The sequence below is a fragment of the Microtus pennsylvanicus genome, chromosome 9 (assembly GCF_037038515.1).
Source record: "Microtus pennsylvanicus isolate mMicPen1 chromosome 9, mMicPen1.hap1, whole genome shotgun sequence".
In the NCBI taxonomy this organism is placed as follows: Eukaryota; Metazoa; Chordata; class Mammalia; order Rodentia; family Cricetidae; genus Microtus; species Microtus pennsylvanicus.
This window is the reverse complement of record NC_134587.1, coordinates 28608990-28630102: the sequence shown is the minus strand read 5'-3', so window position 1 is coordinate 28630102 and position 21113 is coordinate 28608990. Positions and strand designations below refer to the sequence as shown.

Below are 21113 nucleotides of genomic sequence, written 5' to 3'. Positions count from 1 at the left end.
CTGGGGTGGGGAGCGAGTAGGTACTAGCACAATCTGCTTCTTAAATATGTCCTTTGTCAAATGAGAAACATGATTAAGATTTAGAAGTTGGCTGCTGAGGAATCAAGTTATTTGAAAATAGTGATTTAGCCACGGAGTTATGATGTAAGCCATTTTAAAAAATGAAACCAATACCTGTGGTGGATTGTCGTTCCTGTGACACATACCTGTGAAAATCACCTGACAGGATCCTGGCTTCCTTTGTCTTGGGGTCTCAGCTATCTCATGGTCACTGGGGCCATTGTGTCTGGGCTGGCTGTGAGGCAGAGCATCTTCAGGGAAGTCTGTGGTGAAGGAGACCCGCTCACTTCATAGTGACTAGGGAGCACAGAGAGGCAGGCAGGCATGGGAATGCAGGCTCTCTTCACAGCATGTCCCCAGTGGTCTATTTCCTTCAGTGGAGCCCCACCTACACAAAATCCATGAATGAGGTCAGAGCTTTCAGAGCTTTCAGGATCCAGTCACTTCCCTAGACCCATCTATGTCAACCAAGCCTGTCAGCATGCACCTTTGCGGACATTTCGTTTCTAAACTATAATATTGGCTGTACCTTCCTTTTCTTTTTCCCATGAGAAGATAGGAGAGGCTGGTTCTCTTCCGATAAGAAATTCCGGAAGGTCTCCCCATACCTACCAAACATGCAACTTCAGTCCATTCTCAAGGTTGAACTATATCCGAGACAAATGGAAGCACACTTTTAACAAGAGCTTGGTCAGGATTCCTGGAACTGTGGGCAAAACCCACCATGCTCCATGCAAGGTGGCAGCGAAGACAGTCATTGGCTGCTTTTCAATCCTGACTAAGAACCAAAGTTACAGGACCATAATGGGTAGAGATGAGATTTATTCTTCATGTTTCTCATTTTGCTGCAACAGCTGGAAGGACAGAAGGTTTAGCTTTTGAGGAAAGGAAGACCGTTTATGTGAAGAGAAAGCCATGCTCTGTCAGGCACATGCTCAAGGTACCTGGAGCTTGTAAGGATGAGCACACTGCACTGTAGTTAGCCCAAAAAAAAGCTTCGTTCTCATTGGTAGATGGGTTTTAGTTAACACAAAAGACAGAAGGAAGGTTTCCGCAGAAAGAGTAAAGATAGTGACATTGTTTGCATCTATCACCTTGAGCTTTGGACAGTCAGCACTGGTGAGTGGCAGTTCATGAGGTGCTAGGAGGGGTGACAGGGAAGAAATAGCACACCTCAGCCCTCAAACAAGAAAGAAAGAGGTGGTCTCAAATACTGTGCAAATACCCCTTAACAATAAAAACTAGTTCAAATCGTGTAACTAACTCCATGGAGTCAGAGAAGGCAGGTTCTTCTTTGGAACCCATGGCTAATAGTGCCCTTCATGTTGGTGCAGCTTCAAAACACTTAAACTTAGTGGAAGAAGATGAATGGGTCACTGCAGATGCCTTTGGAGAGTCCCTTGAGTGAGTGCCCGGTGGCTGCTCTGTCATCAGGGGAGAGAAGATATGTCTCATTCTAATGCCTGGTTCGAAGGACTAAAGAGATGACTCAGCAATTAGGATCATGAGTTATCCTTTGAGAGGACTGGGGTTCAATTCCCAGTGACCACATGGTGGCTTGCACTCAGCCGTGATTCCAGTTCAAGGGGGTCTGCTGCCCTCTTCTGAACTCCATGGGCGTAAGAAGCACAAGCGTTGCACAACGCACATACAACACACATTTACCTAAAACTAGGAAAAATTTAGAATGTTGGGTTTGTAGCTGGGTTATTTTGAACATAAGAGTGTATCTCTAGGACAAAAATCCCATAAAAATGAAAGGAAACCATGACATTTTAAAACATATAGGAAAGACCAAGAAAAGACACCCAAACAAGAAATTTCCCAACCTTCGCCTGTTTCCAAGTAGCTTTAAAAAGAAAGATAGCAGGCTAACGTTTTTCCAGTGCCTCATTCCAGTGTGGGGACCTCTTTGAGTCCTTCCTACCGTATTGTTTATACTTGGAAAAGCCTTAATGTCAGTTCTCAAAGGTTTTCAAGTTGGTAGAAACAGCAAACAAGTGAAACAGCTCCCAGAGCAAACTCAGCATCTTTGGATGTGAGACCACATTGCCAGGCATACTCCCCAGGCATCCTCTATCTTTCAGGAGCTGAAGATTTTTTGATGCAATTGTCCATTAAATGAGTTTGGGACAAAGCAGAAGGCTGTTTTTTATTTGTTTGTTTGTTTGTTTTGTTTTGTTTTTTCCCCTATAACTTTAGCCTTGCTAAAGACTCCAGAGAAAGAAAGTGCACATTTTTTAAAAGCAATGATTTTCATGCAAATGAATCTTCAGTTTAGATCAGGAATGTGAACATTTTTCTCTCCATAAGTTGGAAATGCAACGTTAGTGTGTCTAAAATCCAAAAGAAGTCATCTCTAGCTAGTTCTCCGTAACGGGCATTTTCAAAGCCCTCTGTGCTCCAGCCTTTGACCGATTAAGCTTAAAGCTGTACTACATTAAAGAAACAAGCAAAGAAACATTAGTTCCATAGGAAAATTCAAGTTGGTAGATGGACCCTTTAGGAAGACCCTTGATTTATAGCTCTTGGTTGCAAGGGATAGGAAATATGTCTCAATCTCAAACTAACCTGGACGTCCGGGGCATCTCTTGGCTGAAAGGGTACTAGACTGTAAGGGAAGAGCTAAGAATTGTCCCAAACTCAAACTCTGAAAGTGATTGGAGTTCTCCCCATTTTCCCCTCTTGTCTCCAAGCTAGTAAGCTTCATTGTCCTGTGCCAAGTGGAGAGGAATGTCGCATTCACGTGGTTCTAGGCTTTATTGCATCTCCTACTCCAGAGAGGGATGTGGTCTGTTCTAAAGGAAAACTGTCCAAGAACACTAATTTGCCTGGTTGGCTCACACGTCCAGTGCTGAACCCAGCAGTAGTTGCCAACAGCGTGGGCCACGTGTACTGAACAGTGCTCCCTAGTGACTGCACGCGATTGAGGTTAGCGTAAAACCATTCCAGGAAGAAGGGGGCTTTCCCGGGAGAGCTGGCTGTGGATGCCCCCCAGATGTCATCATTGCTCTACCTATTTTTTATGTGGAAAGGGGCACATGGAAAAACAGTAGTTCTGCTTTCTTGGCATTGCAGAAATATTCACTCCGGATTAAAGCATTATTCAAATGCTGTTTTATACATCGGAGTGGACATGTGTAGGAATTTGCTGTCCCAGATTCCAGGCATTTTTTTTCAGACCACCGTACCTTGGTTCCCTTTGGGAAACCAATTCCTCCCTATGCTGATATTGATAGATTCTACACTATTCTCTTGTTCCAGGGATAAAGGTACTCTCCTACTGGAGTGCCAAGTTACCTGATGCAGTTAGGGATGCCGGGATGTACCTACCTCCCCTCCTTTGTTAAGGCTTTGGGACAGTTGGACTAGGGGCTCCCTGAGAATGCTGTTGCAGCAGCCGGCCACACTTGGGAAGAACCAGAGTCAGCAAAAAGACAAAAGGGGGCTCAAAGCAGGGGAGAGGAATTGAAATTGCTGAAAGCAGGGTTAGCGGACTGTTTTTCTCTGGGCCCCAACAGTTAACGACACAGAACAGTTCTTCGTATTACTGCCCTTCCTCAGCTGGGCTATTGCTGGCTGGATTTGGATAGCCGAACTTCATAACAATGTGAAAGAGATTTTTAATTCAAATTCCTAGCTGGACATGAGTCACAATTGTTACTGCTCATGGTCAGTGGGTCATGATTTGGAAAGGGATGGCCTGTTCTAAGAAGCTCTGTTTAGGTGTCATGACGCTAGAGCTGGGCGAGGGGGAAGAGTGGTGCTGGGGCTTTGGAACAGGCTGGGAGGTCTCTTTCTGTGCGTCTCAGCAGCCCTGACTGGCTACTATGCTTCCCCTGTGTCATCCCACCCTCGTCACTAGGACTGACTACAGAGGTCACAGGATTCTAGCATGGAAATCCCAGCACACTGCGTTTAAGTGGCATTGCCTTCTATGACCCGCCTCGCAAATGAAGTCGCTTCTACACCCTGTGGCCCACTGATTAAGGTTGACTCAGACTCATGAGAGATGTAGGATCTTTCTCACAATAGAGACATGTCAAAAAAAAATCTTAAGCACATTTTTAAAAGTCACCGTATAATCTGAGCAATTCCCAAACAAAAGGAAGTTGTTACCTTTGGCCTGAATATTATATTTAAGTAACTCAGGTCTGTGAGTACATGCTTTTAGTTTATACATGCAGTGGAATTAACGCTTCTGGGTCTTTACATCATCACCAAACCTTACATATTAAAAAAAAAAACCCTGTACACATTAACAATTAAATCAAGACCTTTCATGACTTTTCAGGCCCCAGAACTCCATTTTGTATTTGTATTAGGCGTCTACATTAATTGAATAGCTTCCAAATGTTTTCAATTTGCTTCGGTTCTGTACTGCACAGGTGCCTTTGTTCTGACTTGGCACTGAGCTCTTGTCCTGTAGCATTTGGGTTTTTAGTCAGGGTATCTTATAGATGTACCTGATTTTCTTTGCTGGCTGGTTTAAAGAGTGGGAGGATCTTATCTGTGGACTCTATATAAAAAAGAGATTATGGAGTATAGGTTTGGGAAGTTTGACCTGGGTTAGGGCTCTATCCCTTTACATCTGTGACTAGTGTACGGATTCTCCTTTTTCGTCTGCTACCGTTCATACCGACTGCAGCTCTTTTCAATTGTCTTCTGAGTAGAGAATGCCTGGTAGTTCTCAAAGCGCTTATTTTCCCCTATTCCAGAGTGTAGCAAATAATCTATTGGAATAAAATCAGCAGTTGAGTAACTCATGCGAAGGTAATTTAGAGCACAAATTAAATCTGTCAGAGAGGTATTAGATTTTCAAAAGCTCATAAATAACAAATGAAAGGTCACAGAGCTGTGAAAATGAGTGCCTACTTCTCAGGAGGCGCTGCGTTTGGGGAGGGATGGGGCTCGCAGAGCGTATTCAAATGGTAACATCAGAAAATGGAGACACTTTTTTTTTTAAAGTCTAGAACACTCCAAAGTCACAGTGGACTCAGAAGTGACCAGAGTCCTAGAAAAGACCCTTCGTATTAATATCTGAGCATTTGTGCCCTTAGGAATCAAAGCACCACCTGGTCCTGAGAATCTGCAGCCGTCTTCAGTGGAGCCCACGTTTCAGGCATCGTTAAACTAATGGCTAGTGCTTGTCAAATGTCTTTCATTTCCTCATTCCTAGAAAGTAGGAGTAATCTTTATGATTGACGGAGGGATGATGTCAGCAATTGGGGCTATTAATACCTGCTCCAGCCCATCCTGTTTTCCTCATTGAAAAGCAAAGTGGAAAATAGAGCTTTGACCACTCCAAAGTAGACAGATTCTTTTGCTATGCATTGTATGGAGGTCTTTCTCATGCTGAACTGAACTTGACTTTTACAAGGGAACAAAGTCTGTATTTGTGAAAAAGCAACATATAGATCTCATCATAATTCCTTAATTTTTGTGTATTAGAAGATTCTATCAAGAAAGTGAAAAGAGGCTAAGTGTGGCAGCTTCTGCCTTTAGCACTTGAGCAGAATCAGCTGGATCTTTGCGAGAGGCCAGCCTGGTCTACTGAGGGAGTCCTAGGCCAGCCAAGGCTACATAAAAGAAACCCTGCTTGCTTGTTTCATTAAAGAAAGTAGGAAAAGTATAGAGAATATGGGACAATAATTGATAGCCATATGTTGCACGCAAAATGTCTATAATCCAGATATGAGAACTCTCTCACAGCTTGACAATAGAGAATCAACAGTGTGGTTAAAAATTGGGTAAGTAATTTGAGTAGACATTAACTCCAAAGAAGATGCGCAAATGAAAGGAAACACGTGAAAACATGTTCAACCTCATTGCTTTACTTGAAAATGCAAATGAATGCAAGGAAATTACCGTAGATAATAAAATGCAGCCAGACACGCTTCACCTGTACGAGGCAGACTATGGTGTGTTTGTTTTAAGAAAGACAACAGGGCTGACGAGGGTATGAAGAGAGTGGAAATGGGACGTGTGAGATGGCTCAACTCCAGTGAGACACTGGCAGTTCACCTCAGAGTTCAACCCTTGGTACCTATGAGACCAAGTCCTGGGCAAACAATAAGAATGCGAATGTATGTTTGATCTCCAGAATTGTACATGAATGTTAATAACAACATGATTTGTACTATCCAAGAGTGGAAACCACCCAAATAGCCGTCAGCTGATGAATAAACATATGTACTATATTCATACAGTGAGACATTCAGCCATAAATAAGAATATTGTCAATACTATAATGGAGATAGACCATAAACGCATGGCAACCTGAGGGAATAGAACACAAAAGGCCACATTACTATACCATCCCACTCACATGAAATCCATAGAGATGCGAATTAAATCGGTGGTTGTCAGAATCTGGGGTGGGGGGGATTGGAAATGACAGAGTATAGGACTTTTAAATGGAATGAAAGAAATGTTCTGAACTATCTAATGATGCTTTTGCAATGTCAAGAATTATAGCAAATAATTAATGATTTACAAGGTAGTAAACTTTACAATATCTTGATTCATATCAGTAAAATCCTTAAAGAATAATTGTACATAAAAGTGAAAATTTCCTTGTCAGGCTTTTAAGAACAGTTTCAAGTTGTAGCAATGATACATGATCATTAATTTTTTTTGAGCATACAAAGTCATATTCAGCTCCTAGAATATTTCACAACTTTGGTGTCTCTCTCTGTAGCCTTTTTCTAATCATTCCTAAGCCTAGGAGAGGCCTCATTTTCTTAAGAAGAGTCAGGGTCACGAACGAACTGTTGGGAAAATGAAGGCTCAGCTACTTAAGAATTTAGGAGTTTTCCATTGAATTTCTAAAAATTCATGGCTAAGAAAGAATTGGAAGCTTTTCGTGATCAAATAGGGTCAAAAGAATGCAGCTTGATCTTTCCTGTGTAAAATGATGGATCTTGGGATATTCTGGGCAGGTGTATCCCAAGGACCATGTACCAAAGACTTGATTGACAGTCTGTGGCACGACTGGAGGTAATAGAGACTATGGATTGGGGTCTAGTGGAAGGAAGTTAAGTCACTGTGTCTTTATGAAGACATGTGGCCTTCTACCCCCTCTCCTGGCTGCATCAGAGTAAGCAGCTTTCGTGGACTGAGACCTCTGAAATCACAAATAAGCCTTCTCCTTGTAGACTACATCCCTCGTGTGTGTTGTTCCAGGAATGGAAATGTGATAAACAGATCTCTGTGTTCTTTAATTTCATCTATGATAATCCGCCATGAGCAGTATGGGTTCATACCCAGTATAGGCATGGAGGAAAGATAGCAAGGGGTGTGCTCATTGCCTTCATTGACACCTTATATATAAGCAAAGTCTAGTTAAAACAATGTGCAAACAGCTTGATTTGCAACATAGACCATTATAGGGAGAGCTTGTAAGGGCAGCACCCAGATGTTTGCTTCACTGGCAAGGGCTGGCAGGAAACCACCAGGGCTGCTTGAGCCCCAGCCACACCTTCTCTTCCCTACTGGCTTTGTGCCAGCCTTGGCAACGATGAGCAGATGAGGCGGAGGAAGAAACATATGGATCCATATTTATTTGTCTTAGGCATTTTGAGGGATTGCAATGTTGTTTTTTTTTTCTGGCTTAGGGAATGTGAACTGAATGTTGAACAATGTAAATCTCACTGTGTTTACTTTTCATTTACAAAACACATGGACTGGTTCTGAATAAAACACATAACAGGAGAAACCCTAATAAATAGCACACCGCATTTTACTGTATAACTCTTGTAGGCTTCATAAACATTTGAAGTGGGAAGTAAGCCCCTTTTGCAAGTGAGGAAACAGAGGCATGCATTGTATGGTTGTATAACTAGGCTCAAGACCTGTGTTCCAACCGAGGTGACCGACTCACTTCCTCTGTGTTACTTAGACATTTTCAGCACAGCCTTGGACCTGGAGACTCGATCTGGGAGGGTGTGGTGGCGAAGCTGCACTGGAGTTACATTTAGATGCTGTGATTGCAGAATGCTTGCTTCAGTGGCGGCAAAAAGACATTTAGGGCAATAGCTGGAAGGAAAATCATAGGAAAGACATGCTGCTCGTAGTGTTTGACACATGGGAAGCACTGGCATTGATCTTGAGTTGAACACTGAAGAATTCAGGTTGTAAACGAGTCTATTTCCTGTGAAATCACAACAGATCCGCCAGATAGCCCTTCTTGCAGTCCCTTCTAGGAGCAAAACCAGTGTGGGATGTTTTCATCTGGGTATTTTAGGTTTATGGGCTGAAAGACAAGACTTCAGATCCCACATAACGCAGTTGTGTAATCTTGAGCAAGTTGTTGTCCTTTGAACTTAGTTTTCTCATCTACAAGACAAGAAAAGCAATGCATAGTGTGTATATGTATCTCTGTGTGTCTGTGTCTATATCTGTGTGTGTGTCTATGTCTGTGTCTGTGTGTGTGTCTATGTCTGTGTGTGTGTCTATGTCTGTGTTTGTATGTGTGTGACTGTGTCTGGGTCTATGTCTGTGTGTGTGTCTATGTCTGTGTTTGTGTGTGTGTGACTGTGTCTGTGTCTATGTCTGTGTGTCTGTCTATGTCTGTGTTTGTATGTGTGTGATTGTGTCTGTGTCTATGTCTCTGTGTGTGTCTATGTCTGTGTTTGTGTGTGTGTGACTGTGTCTGTGTCTATGTCTGTGTGTGTGTCTATGTCTGTGTTTGTATGTGTGTGACTGTGTCTGTGTCTATGTCTGTGTTTGTGTGTGTGACTCTGTGTGTGTGTGTGTCTGTCTGTCTGTCTGTGTCTGTACTAAACACACAAAGGGTTGGGCAGATAGCTCAGTAAAGATCTTGCCTTACCTGCATGAGGATCTGGGTTCAATCTGTAATCCCAGCACTGGGGAGGCAGAGATAGCTGAGTCACTGGGGCTCACCTGTCAGACACCTCAGCCTAGTTAGCAAGTTCAAGGCTAGTGAGAGACTCTGTCTGAAAGTAAACAGGGTGAACCGCTCTTGATCAGTGACACCCAAGGTTATCCTCTGGCTTCCTTGTGTGCCTGCACTCACATGTACACACTTGAACACACACATTCATGCATGTACAGACAAAAAAAATCCTACAAATATGTCACAAAACATGGACCAAATAGCAGATGGTATTAGTCATGGACGATTTGTGCTATGCTCAGAGAAGTCCCCGAGCTTGTTAAATAGGACAAGAGAGAGCTGTGACCCTTCTGATGTGTTTCTAGGGCTTGGTGAACAACAGGAATCAGCAAGTGTGTGAGCGCTGGAGCTAAGCAAATGTTTTCTGCCTGCAGGTGACATTGGTGCTCAAGGAGACTTGTGTAGACAAAACAGATGAGCAAGGACATAGAACTAGCTGTCCATACCTTTTTCCACATAATGTTGAGATGTCCTATTCCAACGATCATTTGACTTTTTAATTTTTTTTGTGTCACAGTCTGTACCATCAGTAGAAGCCATTGATTAAACCATATTAAGTTGTTACTATGTGGCCATGTTTTTCATTCTGAAAATGACAGTCTTGTATGGTTCACCGTGATACTTCTCTGATTATCATTCAAAATCAAGAAAGCAAATTTTAATAATTTTGTGACAAGCACAAATGTAGCTTTGTGCTTTTTTTCTGCATATTCCTATGGGGTATATTGTGATGGAAAATGATTTTTAAAGTAGTTGTCTTGTATTCCCTTAGCTGCTGTAATTGCTACAGATTTAGTGGCTTAAGAACAACAGATTTTTTAAGCCCTTTTATTCAGAAGGTCAACAGTCCAGCACAAGCCACTAGGCTGAAGATGTCAGGGTGACTGCTTCTTCTTGGGCCTTTGGGAGAAGATTCAGGATTGGTGTGTCCTTTGCAGCCTCTAGAATTTGGAGCATTTCTTAGCCTGTGGCCTCTGCTCACAGCACAGCAAGTCCTTGGACTTACATCCCCTGCCTCTCCCTCTCTCTGGCAGGAACTCTGGAGATGATATGGGCCTCACCTGGATAAAACAGTTGGCTTTCCTCAACTTGGGAGTCTTAAGTTAATCACATTTAAGTTCCCTCATTGCTTTCTGGGGATTGTGGTGCGGACATCTGGGGAGAGGGGACAACATTCAGCTTGCCCCACAAGTTACCTGTTTGTCATCCTGTGCTTTCAGAGCTCGCTCTTCAATGCAGGAGGTTAGAAGAGTTTCGAGGGGATGCTCTCAGGGTTGTCTAGGATGTTCAGTGGGTGGCAGGAACCATGAAGAGTAACTGTAGGGCAAGCTCATCTTCAATTCTATTCCTAAGCTACTTCTCACTGATTGTTTTGAAATTCATATGTAAAACATGGTCTCTAGCCTGGGCTGTTCGTCCCATCGCAGGGAGGTACTATGGTGTTCTTCACTTGAACAGCTGCAGGCACCAATTACGTGATGAGGAAGTGACTCCATGTAGGGAGGAGAGACGTGGAAGACAAACCAGAAAGCAGAAGCCCTGTTGCGTACGATGTGGAGGGAGAACAAGATAGGGATTAAAGTGATCACATGTGGTATTATAAACCTTTACGTTCTTAACCCACATCCTTTTAACTTCATATCTTACATTGAGTTTTCTGTTCTATTTATTTTGTTATGAAGATAGGTTTCTTGATAGTTTTTTGAACATTACCTCAAGATACTCCCCATACCTATCAGATTATATTTGGGGTTATATGGTAGAAGTGGCCATAGCTTCTGTGACTTAGTTATGTTTTGTAAGCAGAGTCTATGTTTGTTTCCTGGCTGCCCAGACCTGAATAGTAACACAGGAGCTATATTAATTACAACTGGGCTTGGCCTATTAGCTCAGGATTCTTATTAATCTACTCTTATATTTTTAATTCATTTCTATTAATCTGTGTATGGCACGAGGCTGTGGCTTACTGGTAAGGGTCCAGCATCTGTTTGCTTTGGCGGCAGCTACTTGGCATCTCTTTGACTCCATATATATATATCTCAGATTTCCCACCTGCTTTGCTCTGCTAAGCCATTGGCTGAAACAGCTTTAACTCATCAACCAATAAAAGTAACACATATACAGAAGGACATCTCACATCTAAGTTTTATTCTGTGGTGTGGCCTGGGTTTTAGTTTTCTTTTTAGCAGACATGATTTTGTTGTTGTTATCATGAATCTCTTACATCAGGGGACAGGAGACCATCCCTGAGATGTTAGAGTGCCAGAGGCAAATGTCTCATCTCATCACAGCGGTGGCCAACACTCCTCTATAACCAGGTGGACCAGAGGAGGTAATGACAGCCACAGAAAGTCCCTGACAGGAAGATCTCATGTACCCCACGATGCAGGAAGGCGTTTGCATCTCTTTGTGGCTCCATATATCACCATTCCTAATTTTAAATAGTAGCTCTGTGGTATATCATGGGACGGGAAATGTAATATGAAAGAAACTCCATACTACGGGCTGAAGTGTAATTTCCCCCAAAGTTTAACTTAAAGTTTTATCACCAAGTACCTCTGAATGCAGTTCTTTTCGGAGACAAGAGCCTTTAAGGAAGGTACTAGGATTAAGGTGAAGTCATAAATGTGGAGCCCTAATTCAAAAGGACTGGTGTCCCCATAAGAACAGGAGCAAGAAACGGAAGAAGGCCCGAGGGGACAAAGGGAGGGTGGTCATCTCTAGCCAAGGAGAAAGACCACAACGCACCACAGCTACAGACACCTTGACCCAGAACTCCCAGCCTCTGCACCTGAGAAAAAGTCAAGCTGGCTTCCTATCCTGTAGGAGCCCTAGCCAACTCCAAGGCCTGGCCTGTCTTGTTATCTATCCTGTTTCCTTTCTGGACCTCTGCATTCTTCTGTGAGTTCCAAACATAACGTTCCTGCCATTTTCAACTCTGGTTCTCAAGGAAATGGGCTGTGGTGTAGAAGTCTCCAGTATTCCCTGTGCCCTGTCTGCCCTGCCTCACCCAATTCTCTAAAAAGGGGACATTGTCAACTCTACTAGGGTGAAGCTGAATTGCTACTTCAAGGCAGGGAAGGCCACCACTGACATTTGTTTCGTTTATGCTTACATTGTTCAACTGAGTACCCCGACAGCGTTCACCAGTCATATTTATTAGATAGCCTCGCTGCCTGTCCTCATCCCGAATGCGTGTCTGCTTCAGGAAGCAAAGTGTGAGCAGCCGGTGAGCCAGGATTTGGCAAGGTTGCATCATCCCTCCTTTGAGGGAACTTTACTTCCCAAACAGCTTGCCAAGTTAAAAAAGTGACCATAGCTGGGTGTGGTGGCACTTGCCTTTAACTCCAGCATTTGGGAGGCAGAGGCAGGCGGACCTCTGAGTTTCAGACCAGCCTGATCTACAGATCTAATTCCAGGGCAGCCAGGGCTACACAGAAAACCCCTGCCTCCGAAAACAAACAAAAAACGAGCATAGAAACATGTGTAAATAATTTTAGCGTATTGAGTTCAGTTAGTGTTCCCAAATTCCATTCCCTCTAGTACAGTGCTACGCGCTGTTAGTGTTCTGTTTGTGGTTTTGGAAATCTGCTTGTATCCTATGAAGAGTTGGGTTTTTGGTGTACTTTTTGTACATTCAGCTTGAAATAACATCACTTTATAAGTATATCCTGATATCTAAATAGGCCACATTGCCTTTTCAAACTGTTGAATTTCTGATTCACAATATTTTGGTCATTATTTAAGGTTTTTTTTTTCCACAAGCGAACTTAAAAATTTAAACTGTTTAAAAATCTTGAATTCTTACGTTAAATCTGTAAACAGTGTCTAAATTGCAAGTTTTTAATTAGCTTGAAATAAGTAAATACTTAACTTCGACTCCCTTTCATGAGCAAGAGAGACTATGGAATCTGGGAGAGCAGACTGTGAGACCAGACTTTCTCGAGCGCTAAGGAGACAGTGAGAGAGCCATTTGTAGAAGAAGCATCCCCTCAGCTCAGTCTGCGTGAGCTGAACAGCCTGCACGGGGCTGTACTGTTCTCCCTTCCGAGTGCACGAGAGTCAGGGTAAAGGGCAGTTGATGGCTTCTTAATGCGAAGAAGCAACTCAATTCCATAATCATCCGTTCTTAGGCAGAACACAGCAGCTGCTGCTGGCATTTGAAATGCAGAGTTGAAAGCTACATTGAGAGTAGAAGCCAGTCCCAGCCTTTAGTGTTCGACCTGTTCACTCCAAATGGGGTAATGGGAGTGGCAACCTCATAGGGCTATTGGAATAAACCAGTATTTTTTATTTTATTTTATATTTTTTGCCAACACCTTCAGCGGTATTTACCAATAAATGTTGGTTCCGTTCAGGAGATTTTGTGCTGTTGAGATGGTTTTGGGGTTTGGAAAATGTCACCTTATCTATATTTCTTTTCCAAAGCTCGTCTACCTCCTACAGTTTGCTATGGTGGGCTAGGACTCAGGGAGGATGATACCTGGTCCCTGGCCCACACCATAATTGAGGAGAAGCTTCTGAGCTTTGCACCTGACTTCTGACTTATTTATTGTTGCTCTCTGGCACATGGCCCCTGGGCTCTTGGCAAAAATAGCCGGATTTCATTAAAATTCAATCTCTCCTGATACCATCTCTGCTGGATATTAGGAGGGATTGCTACCAGGAAGAGCAGCCTGATTAAGAATAGATTCAGGCTGGAATGTTCTAAGTACTCTAAAATTACCATCTATAAGGTTCGCCCCCTTGGCACCTGTTTTCCTGGGCCCAGCGTGCCGTCCCTCTTCAGCTCAACTCACCTACCCGAGATCAGCCAGGCTGCCTGCTCCGTCTCCTGCTGGATACCAAGATGAGTCTGTGTTCCCGTTTCAGGTGCAAGCCCTCTCTCATCGCCTCGAGTGCCCACTTTGAGGCCCTCTGTATGAGTGACACGCCAGTCTGCCATGGAGCCTAGCCCTGCTCTGGCCTGGCTCCTGCTGCTGAGCCTGCTGGCCGACTGTCTGAAAGCTGCTCAATCCCGAGACTTCACAGTGAAAGACATAATCTACCTCCACCCTTCAAGTAAGACTCTGTTTTCTATTTGTTCTCTTGTCTGGAAAAAATAAATAAATAAAAGCCTCATTTCTGGGTAGAAAGGAATTGAAGCATGCCCAGTGGAAAACAACTTTAATGCAGGAGAGACATGGGGTGATTTATTTAGGGGTATAGATGATAATGAAAGCTGCCTTGTGTTTTACCCCCTCCTTTCCACAGGGTGTTTGTTTGGTATCTTGGGCTAGATGATGAAGCTTGTTTTCTCTGTCTGCTACACATCCCTCGGACTCCGTATACCCTTCCTTTTGGCTGGGTCGGTTCTCAGGCAGATATCAAAGGGAACTGGCCCATCCCAGGCGGTGCATTGTTTGTAAAGAGATTAGATATAGCTTGATATAGCTGGCCTTTCTCTTTGGCACCTTGCCTCAGTTAAAACATCACTGCCTCCCACAGCTTCCTATTCCCTGGACTTCTGGATTTCCTATGGTTAAGAATTCTTCGGGGAGTCCAGAGCAGTGCACCAGATTCCTGCCTCCAGCTTCCAGTTTGCATTTATCAGGGTTCTTGTTTGTGATTCTTACTTCCAGCAGGAATTTGGGGTCCCTCTTCCACAGATGCCCTGAGACTACACTTTGGCAAACAGCAGTGTGACTTCCTCTTTTTGTCCTCATGTTCTCTTTTGGCTTTGGTTTTGGTCTGATTTCTCTTCAATATTACCCTTGTGGTGGTGAGAGCTGAATATATTTGTGTGTGTCCTGGACTTTAGCTTTCGGACCAAAGTACATTATTCTTTTTAAATGTCTGCTGCGTGGCAAGCTTTGGGATGGAGGTGAAAGGCACATAGGCGATTAAAATACGGCCCTTTCTGTTGAAGATCATACAGTGTGCAAAGGGAAGGCAGCTATTCGGACTTCCTCAGCCCACAATCCTGGCATAGTTAATTCCTGTAGTGTGGGAGATGTCATGTGGGATGCCCAGGGGCCTGGAGTACACCTGACCTTGGCTCTCGGCAACTAGGTCAGCTGTCCCCTGGCCTCCTGACTCTGTGACTATTGTATAACATAATGCATAGGGAACTTAGCACTGAGCATGAGCTGTGGTAAGTTCTCAGGCAATGCAAGGGACGTTGTTAGTTTATTTATAATCTGGTAAAATTATACATACATCATAGTATCGTTTTATAGACCAGAAATAATATCTGTGTAGCAGAGACCTGTACCCAGTAGACAGTGGAGTAGCTTTTCGGCTGCTGTCATGTTTTAGTCAACCAGCTGAGGAATTTACACCTGTGCCCTCACTGGTAGAGTCTGTCTACTGCACCTGTGTCCTCACTGGCAGTGTGTCTACTGCACCTGTGCCCTCACTGGCAGTGTGTCTACTGCATCTGTGTCCTCACTGGCAGTGTGTCTACTGCACCTGTGCCCTCAATGGTAGAGTGTCTACTGCACCTGTGTCCTCACTGGCAGTGTGTCTACTGCACCTGTGCCCTCACTGGTAGAGTCTGTCTACTGCACCTGTGTCCTCACTGGCAGTGTGTCTACTGCACCTGTGCCCTCAATGGTAGAGTGTCTACTGCACCTGTGTCCTCACTGGCAGTGTGTCTACTGCACCTGTGCCCTCACTGGTAGAGTCTGTCTACTGCACCTGTGTCCTCACTGGCAGTGTGTCTACTGAACCTGTGCCCTCACTGGTAGAGTCTGTCTACTGCACCTGTGTCCTCACTGGCAGTGTGTCTACTGCACCTGTGCCCTCACTGGTAGAGTCTGTCTACTGCACCTGTGTCCTCACTGGCAGTGTGTCTACTGCACCTGTGCCCTCACTGGCAGTGTGTCTACTGCACCTGTGTCCTCACTGGCAGTGTGTCTACTGCACCTGTGTCCTCACTGGCAGAGTGTCTACTGCACCTGTGCCCTCACTGGCAGAGTGCCTGCTGCACCTGTGTCCTCACTGGCAGAGTGTCTGCTGCACCTGTGCCCTCACTGGCAGAGTGTCTACTGCACCTGTGCCCTCACTGGCAGTGTGTCTACTGCACCTGTGCCCTCACTGGCAGTGTGTCTACTGCATCTGTGCCCTCACTGGCAGTGTGCCTCCTGCATCTGTGCCCTCACTGGCAGTGTGCCTCCTGCACCTGTGCCCTCACTGGCAGTGTGTCTACTGCACCTGTGCCCTCACTGGCAGAGTGTCTACTGCACCTGTGCCCTCACTGGCAGAGTGTCTACTGCACCTGTACCCTCACTGGCAGAGTGTCTACTGCACCTGTGCCCTCACTGGCAGTGTGCCTCCTGTACCTGTGTCCTCACTGGCAGTGTGTCTACTGCACCTGTGCCCTCACTGGCAGAGTGTCTACTGCACCTGTGCCCTCACTGGCAGTGTGTCTACTGCACCTGTGCCCTCACTGGCAGTGTGCCTCCTGCACCTGTGTCCTCACTGGCAGTGTGTCTACTGCACCTGTGCCCTCACTGGCAGAGTGTCCACTGTACCTGTGCCCTCCCTGACAGAGTGTCTACTGCACCTGTGCCCTCACTGGCAGAGTGTCTACTGCACCTGTGCCCTCACTGGCAGAGTGTCTACTGCACCTGTGCCCTCACTGGCAGAGTGTCTACTGCACCTGTGCCCTCACTAGCAGTGTGTCTACTGCACCTGTGCCCTCACTGGCAGTGTGTCTACTGCACCTGTGCCCTCACTGGCAGAGTGTCCACTGCACCTGTGCCCTCACTGGCAGAGTGTCTACTGCACCTGTGCCCTCACTGGCAGTGTGTCTACTGCACCTGTGCCCTCACTGGCAGTGTGTCTACTGCACCTGTGCCCTCACTGGCAGTGTGTCTACTGCACCTGTGCCCTCACTGGCAGAGTGTCTACTGCACCTGTGCCCTCACTGGCAGTGTGTCTACTGCACCTGTGCCCTCACTGGCAGAGTGTTCACTGCACCTGTGCCCCCACTGGCAGAGTGTCTACTGCACCTGTGCCCTCACTGGCAGAGTGTTCACTGCACCTGTGCCCCCACTGGCAGAGTCTGCCTCCTTTATCTGTGCCCTCACTGGCAGAATCTGCCTACTGATTACTTGTGTGGGAAATTTATCTGACTGCTTAATTCGTGGGAGTTTCGACTTTGTTTTGATAATTTACGTGAGCAGAAGACGCTCTGATACTTGCCCTGCTCTCTAGATTGCATTCCGTTCTTCGCCCCAAACAGCCAGGCTTGGTAAGACCCAGGTTTCTGTCCCTCAGGAGTGAGTACCAGAATGTTGGCTTCTTTGATATTCTCTGTCAGCGTTAGTGAGAGATTCAAACACAAGCTCATCTTTCCTTGTTCTCTTCTGAAGCTACGTAGAGGATGGGAGTTGAAAACTGAAGGGAATGAGTTTATGTAAACCAGGACAAAGTGCACTACTTTTCCCTCCTTGGGATGGCTATTGATTGAGGGTGGCCCCTGGTTAGTGTTGTCTCTGAAGGATGAACTTTGACATTCTACTGGGGAAATCACATCCGCTCTTTAGGAGAGCCAGGTAAGATGGCACACAACAGTAATCCCAGCACTCAGAAGCTGACATAGGAGAGGCTGAGGTCTGCTTGAGCTGCTCGGTGAGTCCCAGGTCAGCATGGGCCACACAGCAACACCTCGTCCCAAATACAATAAAGTACGGTAAAAGGTAAGTTTCAGTCATGTGACCTATGCTAACTGAATAGGAAGCGTGGGCTTTTCTGATTTGATTCTGAAATGTGAAAATGGTTGAAGTTGTTTCTGCCTAGATTGTGAGCAGCAGAAAGCGATAACTCACCAGCTGCGGGTCCTCTCACGGGTCGCAGGCTGTGAGGATTCTTGTCGGAATGCAGAACTTGAGGTTGTTCTGCCCAAGTCAGATCAGAGTTAACTTCACCTTTCTCCCGACTCCATCAGAAGTGTCTTGAGCGTGTTTGTGTGCACTTTGGATTTTTAAACAGCCACGCTTCTCTGCCCTTGCACCCTCGCTCATGCTCAGATGGAGTGATCCAGCAGAAACAAGAAAGTTTCTGTTGAGCACTGGCCATAAAAAATACATGAGGGGGACATGGGATTAGTTTGATTTTGAATTATTTACACAATCGCCTCACTTTGTAGGAGGAGGTACAAGCAGCTTTCTCTGGGTCAGTGAGTGAGCCAGATCCTATTAATGTTATATAGCAAAACACGGATTCTGTGCACGGAAGAACACGGTGCAGTAGGAAGCTTGAGAACATACAGGTTTTCTATGCCAAGCAAACTCATTGTGCTTTGGTCCAGACAGCTGTCACTGATGGTAGCTGGGCTGGGAAAGTTCGGCCTCTCCTCGCTAATCTCCTTTGCTCTCTGCTTTCCAAATCTTTGAAGTTTCCATGTATGATAAGAAATAAACTTTATGGATTTAAAACTCGTTCTCCAGAACATTCTGCTTGATAATTTGTATGTGCCTTTCTTCTTCTTTTTTTAATATGAGAAGCGCTGGTTTTTCTTTCCATGCTCAGGTTAAATCACCAAAATCTAATTATAATCCCCCAAATGAGAGTTAATATTAAGAGAAACGGAGTTATTTATTCGGTCAAATATCACACAAGAGAATTTAATAAGATGTGCCCTGTCTTGGCCTCTGTTTCTTTCTGTAGCAGAGGAACCGCTCCTGGAAAACAATCCAATTTTCCTCTGCATGCGTGTCCCGAACCCTTCTTCGTCTTGTTCATCAAAGAGCTCTGTCCTTGCAGGAACTTGCTTATGCCCCACCTGGGGAACCAGGAATGTGTATGCACAGTCCTATACTCTGTTAAGTCATGTAGAGGAAGAGGACTTCTAGACAGGTGTCAGAAAGTATGTCCTATTAGAAATCTGTTCAGGTCAGAATTCTACCAGCAAGATTTTAGTGGTGCAGGACAGATAATATTAGATGTTTAGAGTTTCTTATTTCTACCCATTTTCTAAAACCAGTGGAAACTAATCTGACGAGAGCGGGCGCGTTGCACATGCGCACCCCTTGCGAAGCCATCTGCTTTCTGCACATTTCCAGTGGCTGACTGAAGGTCTTTGTCCAGGCAAAAGTTCCAAGCGGGGGTGGGCGGGGAGACTGAATCTTTCCTGATGCTTTACAAACGAGTTATGGAAACTTGAACTAGGGCTGACCATGCGAGTTAATGGACAGATTCTCTTACAGGAAGTAACTGGGCACTCCGGTGTTTCTTTTTTTTCTTTACAATCGCCCTCTCTTGAGGGACCAAGGCCTTATGCCCTGAAATGCAGTGCACTAAGCTTATTAACTCTGTGATCAAGAGCCAAATTAGATTCATTCACAGCCGGGGCCACCAGGATCTGAAGTCCGCTCGCTCTGTAAGGCTTTGAAGTAGGAAAGAAGAAAATAGCACATCTTAGGGACCTCTTTCCCTGTCCGTTAAAAGAGGGATAAACTCTTTATCAGATGCAGTATCAGTTAGCAAGTTATTGGAGATAGTTGTTCATCTGCTGACCTTATTCAGGTTAAGTATTGCCGGAGGGAATAATTTCCCCATTTGTTTGGTACTGTACTGTAGTTAATTAAAGTCGAATATGCTTGCAAAGATTTGTCAGGAATCAGTGTCATTCATTGGCTCCCTCAGCAAACTATCAACAGAAATTTCTGTAAACAAATATTAAGATACAGTGTTTGAGAATGCAAACAGCCGTGGATTTATAGGTTTTAAAATAAGACCAACCAGGGGCTGGAGAGATGGCTCAGTGGTTCAGAACAACACTGGCGGTTATCCCAAAGGACCCAGGTTCAGTTCCCAGCACCCACACAACACATCAGGACCATCTGTCATTCCAATTCCAGGGGATCTGACACCCTTTGCTGGCCTCCTTAGATGCTAGGCTTTCAAGGGGTCCACACAGCCATCCATGCAGACAAAACACCCATGCACATAACATTTTGAAAATAAGATAAATAATAATAAACCGACCAAAATGGAGAGCATTTGGTCAATCACCAGTAGCAACTTTATTTGGGCAAAAATGGTTTGAAACAAAGCTCCATTTTGCTGCATAGTACTGTAGCTCTTGCTTCTCTTCAGAGTCCAATGTCCTCGGGTTAATTGCAGAGTGAGGGTTTAGTTACGTAAGAAGTGGCAGTATTTAATTGAATATGTCATCAGTGTTGTAAAAGATCATTTTGAAAAGTCAATGAGCTAATCCAGGTTTGGGAACACAACAACTTATGAGTGTGTGGTTCTCAGTAACTTTATTCATGGAGCAGTTGGTTAGTCGTTATTCCAAGTTTCCAGTTTATCTCTTTGATGGAAGAGTTTCCAGGCAGAACTAATCCAACAAGCCAGCCAAGCATTTGTTTTGGCTGCAGTGACAGACTGGTACAATTGGCTGTTCCAGGGAATGAGTCACGTGGGTTGAAGTGGTGTGGCTAGCTTGCAGTCACAAACCTTGGTGACTATGAAGAACACTGCTTGAAAAATGCTGGTTTTCTCAAATCTTTTATATTCATTTTTTTGTCCAAAATTTTACAAGCTATTTAAAATTTTTGCCCCTTAAAGTGATTTATATGTTAAATATTCTCAACTTAAGAGTGGGACTGTTTCTAATGTAGCAAACCAGCATGATCTCCTAGAACGGTGGCATGATTATTTTTCTCATAATGATATTTGTAAAATACAAACCTATTAAAAAACCCATATAACACAGAGTGACTTTGGGCTTTGAAACTTTGTTGGTTTTTTATTTTCCTTTTAATTCCAACACAGAATTGTTCAGTTAAAATATGAAAGAGGGGGAGAGGGGTTACTTAATTATATGTGTATGCTTCGCAAAATTATTTCCTTCTGCTTTTGTGATGTGCCAGAGAACATTTTCCCTCAAGGTACAGTTCCCTCCTGGGCTGCCTCAAGGCTGTCTCTAGGCTTTTTATTATTTTACGAGGTGACCCATACCCTTATTTTTAACCTATTTGTAAATGAGCTTAGCTTGCAGGAGGATCACAGGACTCTCATGGGCCCATGGAAAGGTCTGGTTACTTATCCTCTGTAGCCAGTCAGCAGTCCAGGTACCATCTTCACAGTCCATTTTCTGAAATGTTTCAGTCATGTATGCGAATGGGCAGCTATTTTGGGCAAG

At 44.5% G+C, this 21113-nt stretch overlaps 1 protein-coding gene across 3 annotated transcripts in view; it reads left to right on the top strand.

Moving 5' to 3' along the window:
• The window catches only part of Lypd6 (LY6/PLAUR domain containing 6), a 116564-nt gene that overhangs the window by 73420 nt on the left and 22031 nt on the right, over positions 1-21113 (top strand). For all 3 annotated transcript variants that reach the window (XM_075985258.1, XM_075985259.1, XM_075985260.1), the window contains exon 2: positions 13850-14038. In XM_075985258.1, coding sequence (XP_075841373.1) covers positions 13921-14038 — 118 coding nt within the window. In that variant the 5' untranslated portion in view covers positions 13850-13920. The remainder of the gene's footprint in view (positions 1-13849; positions 14039-21113) is intronic.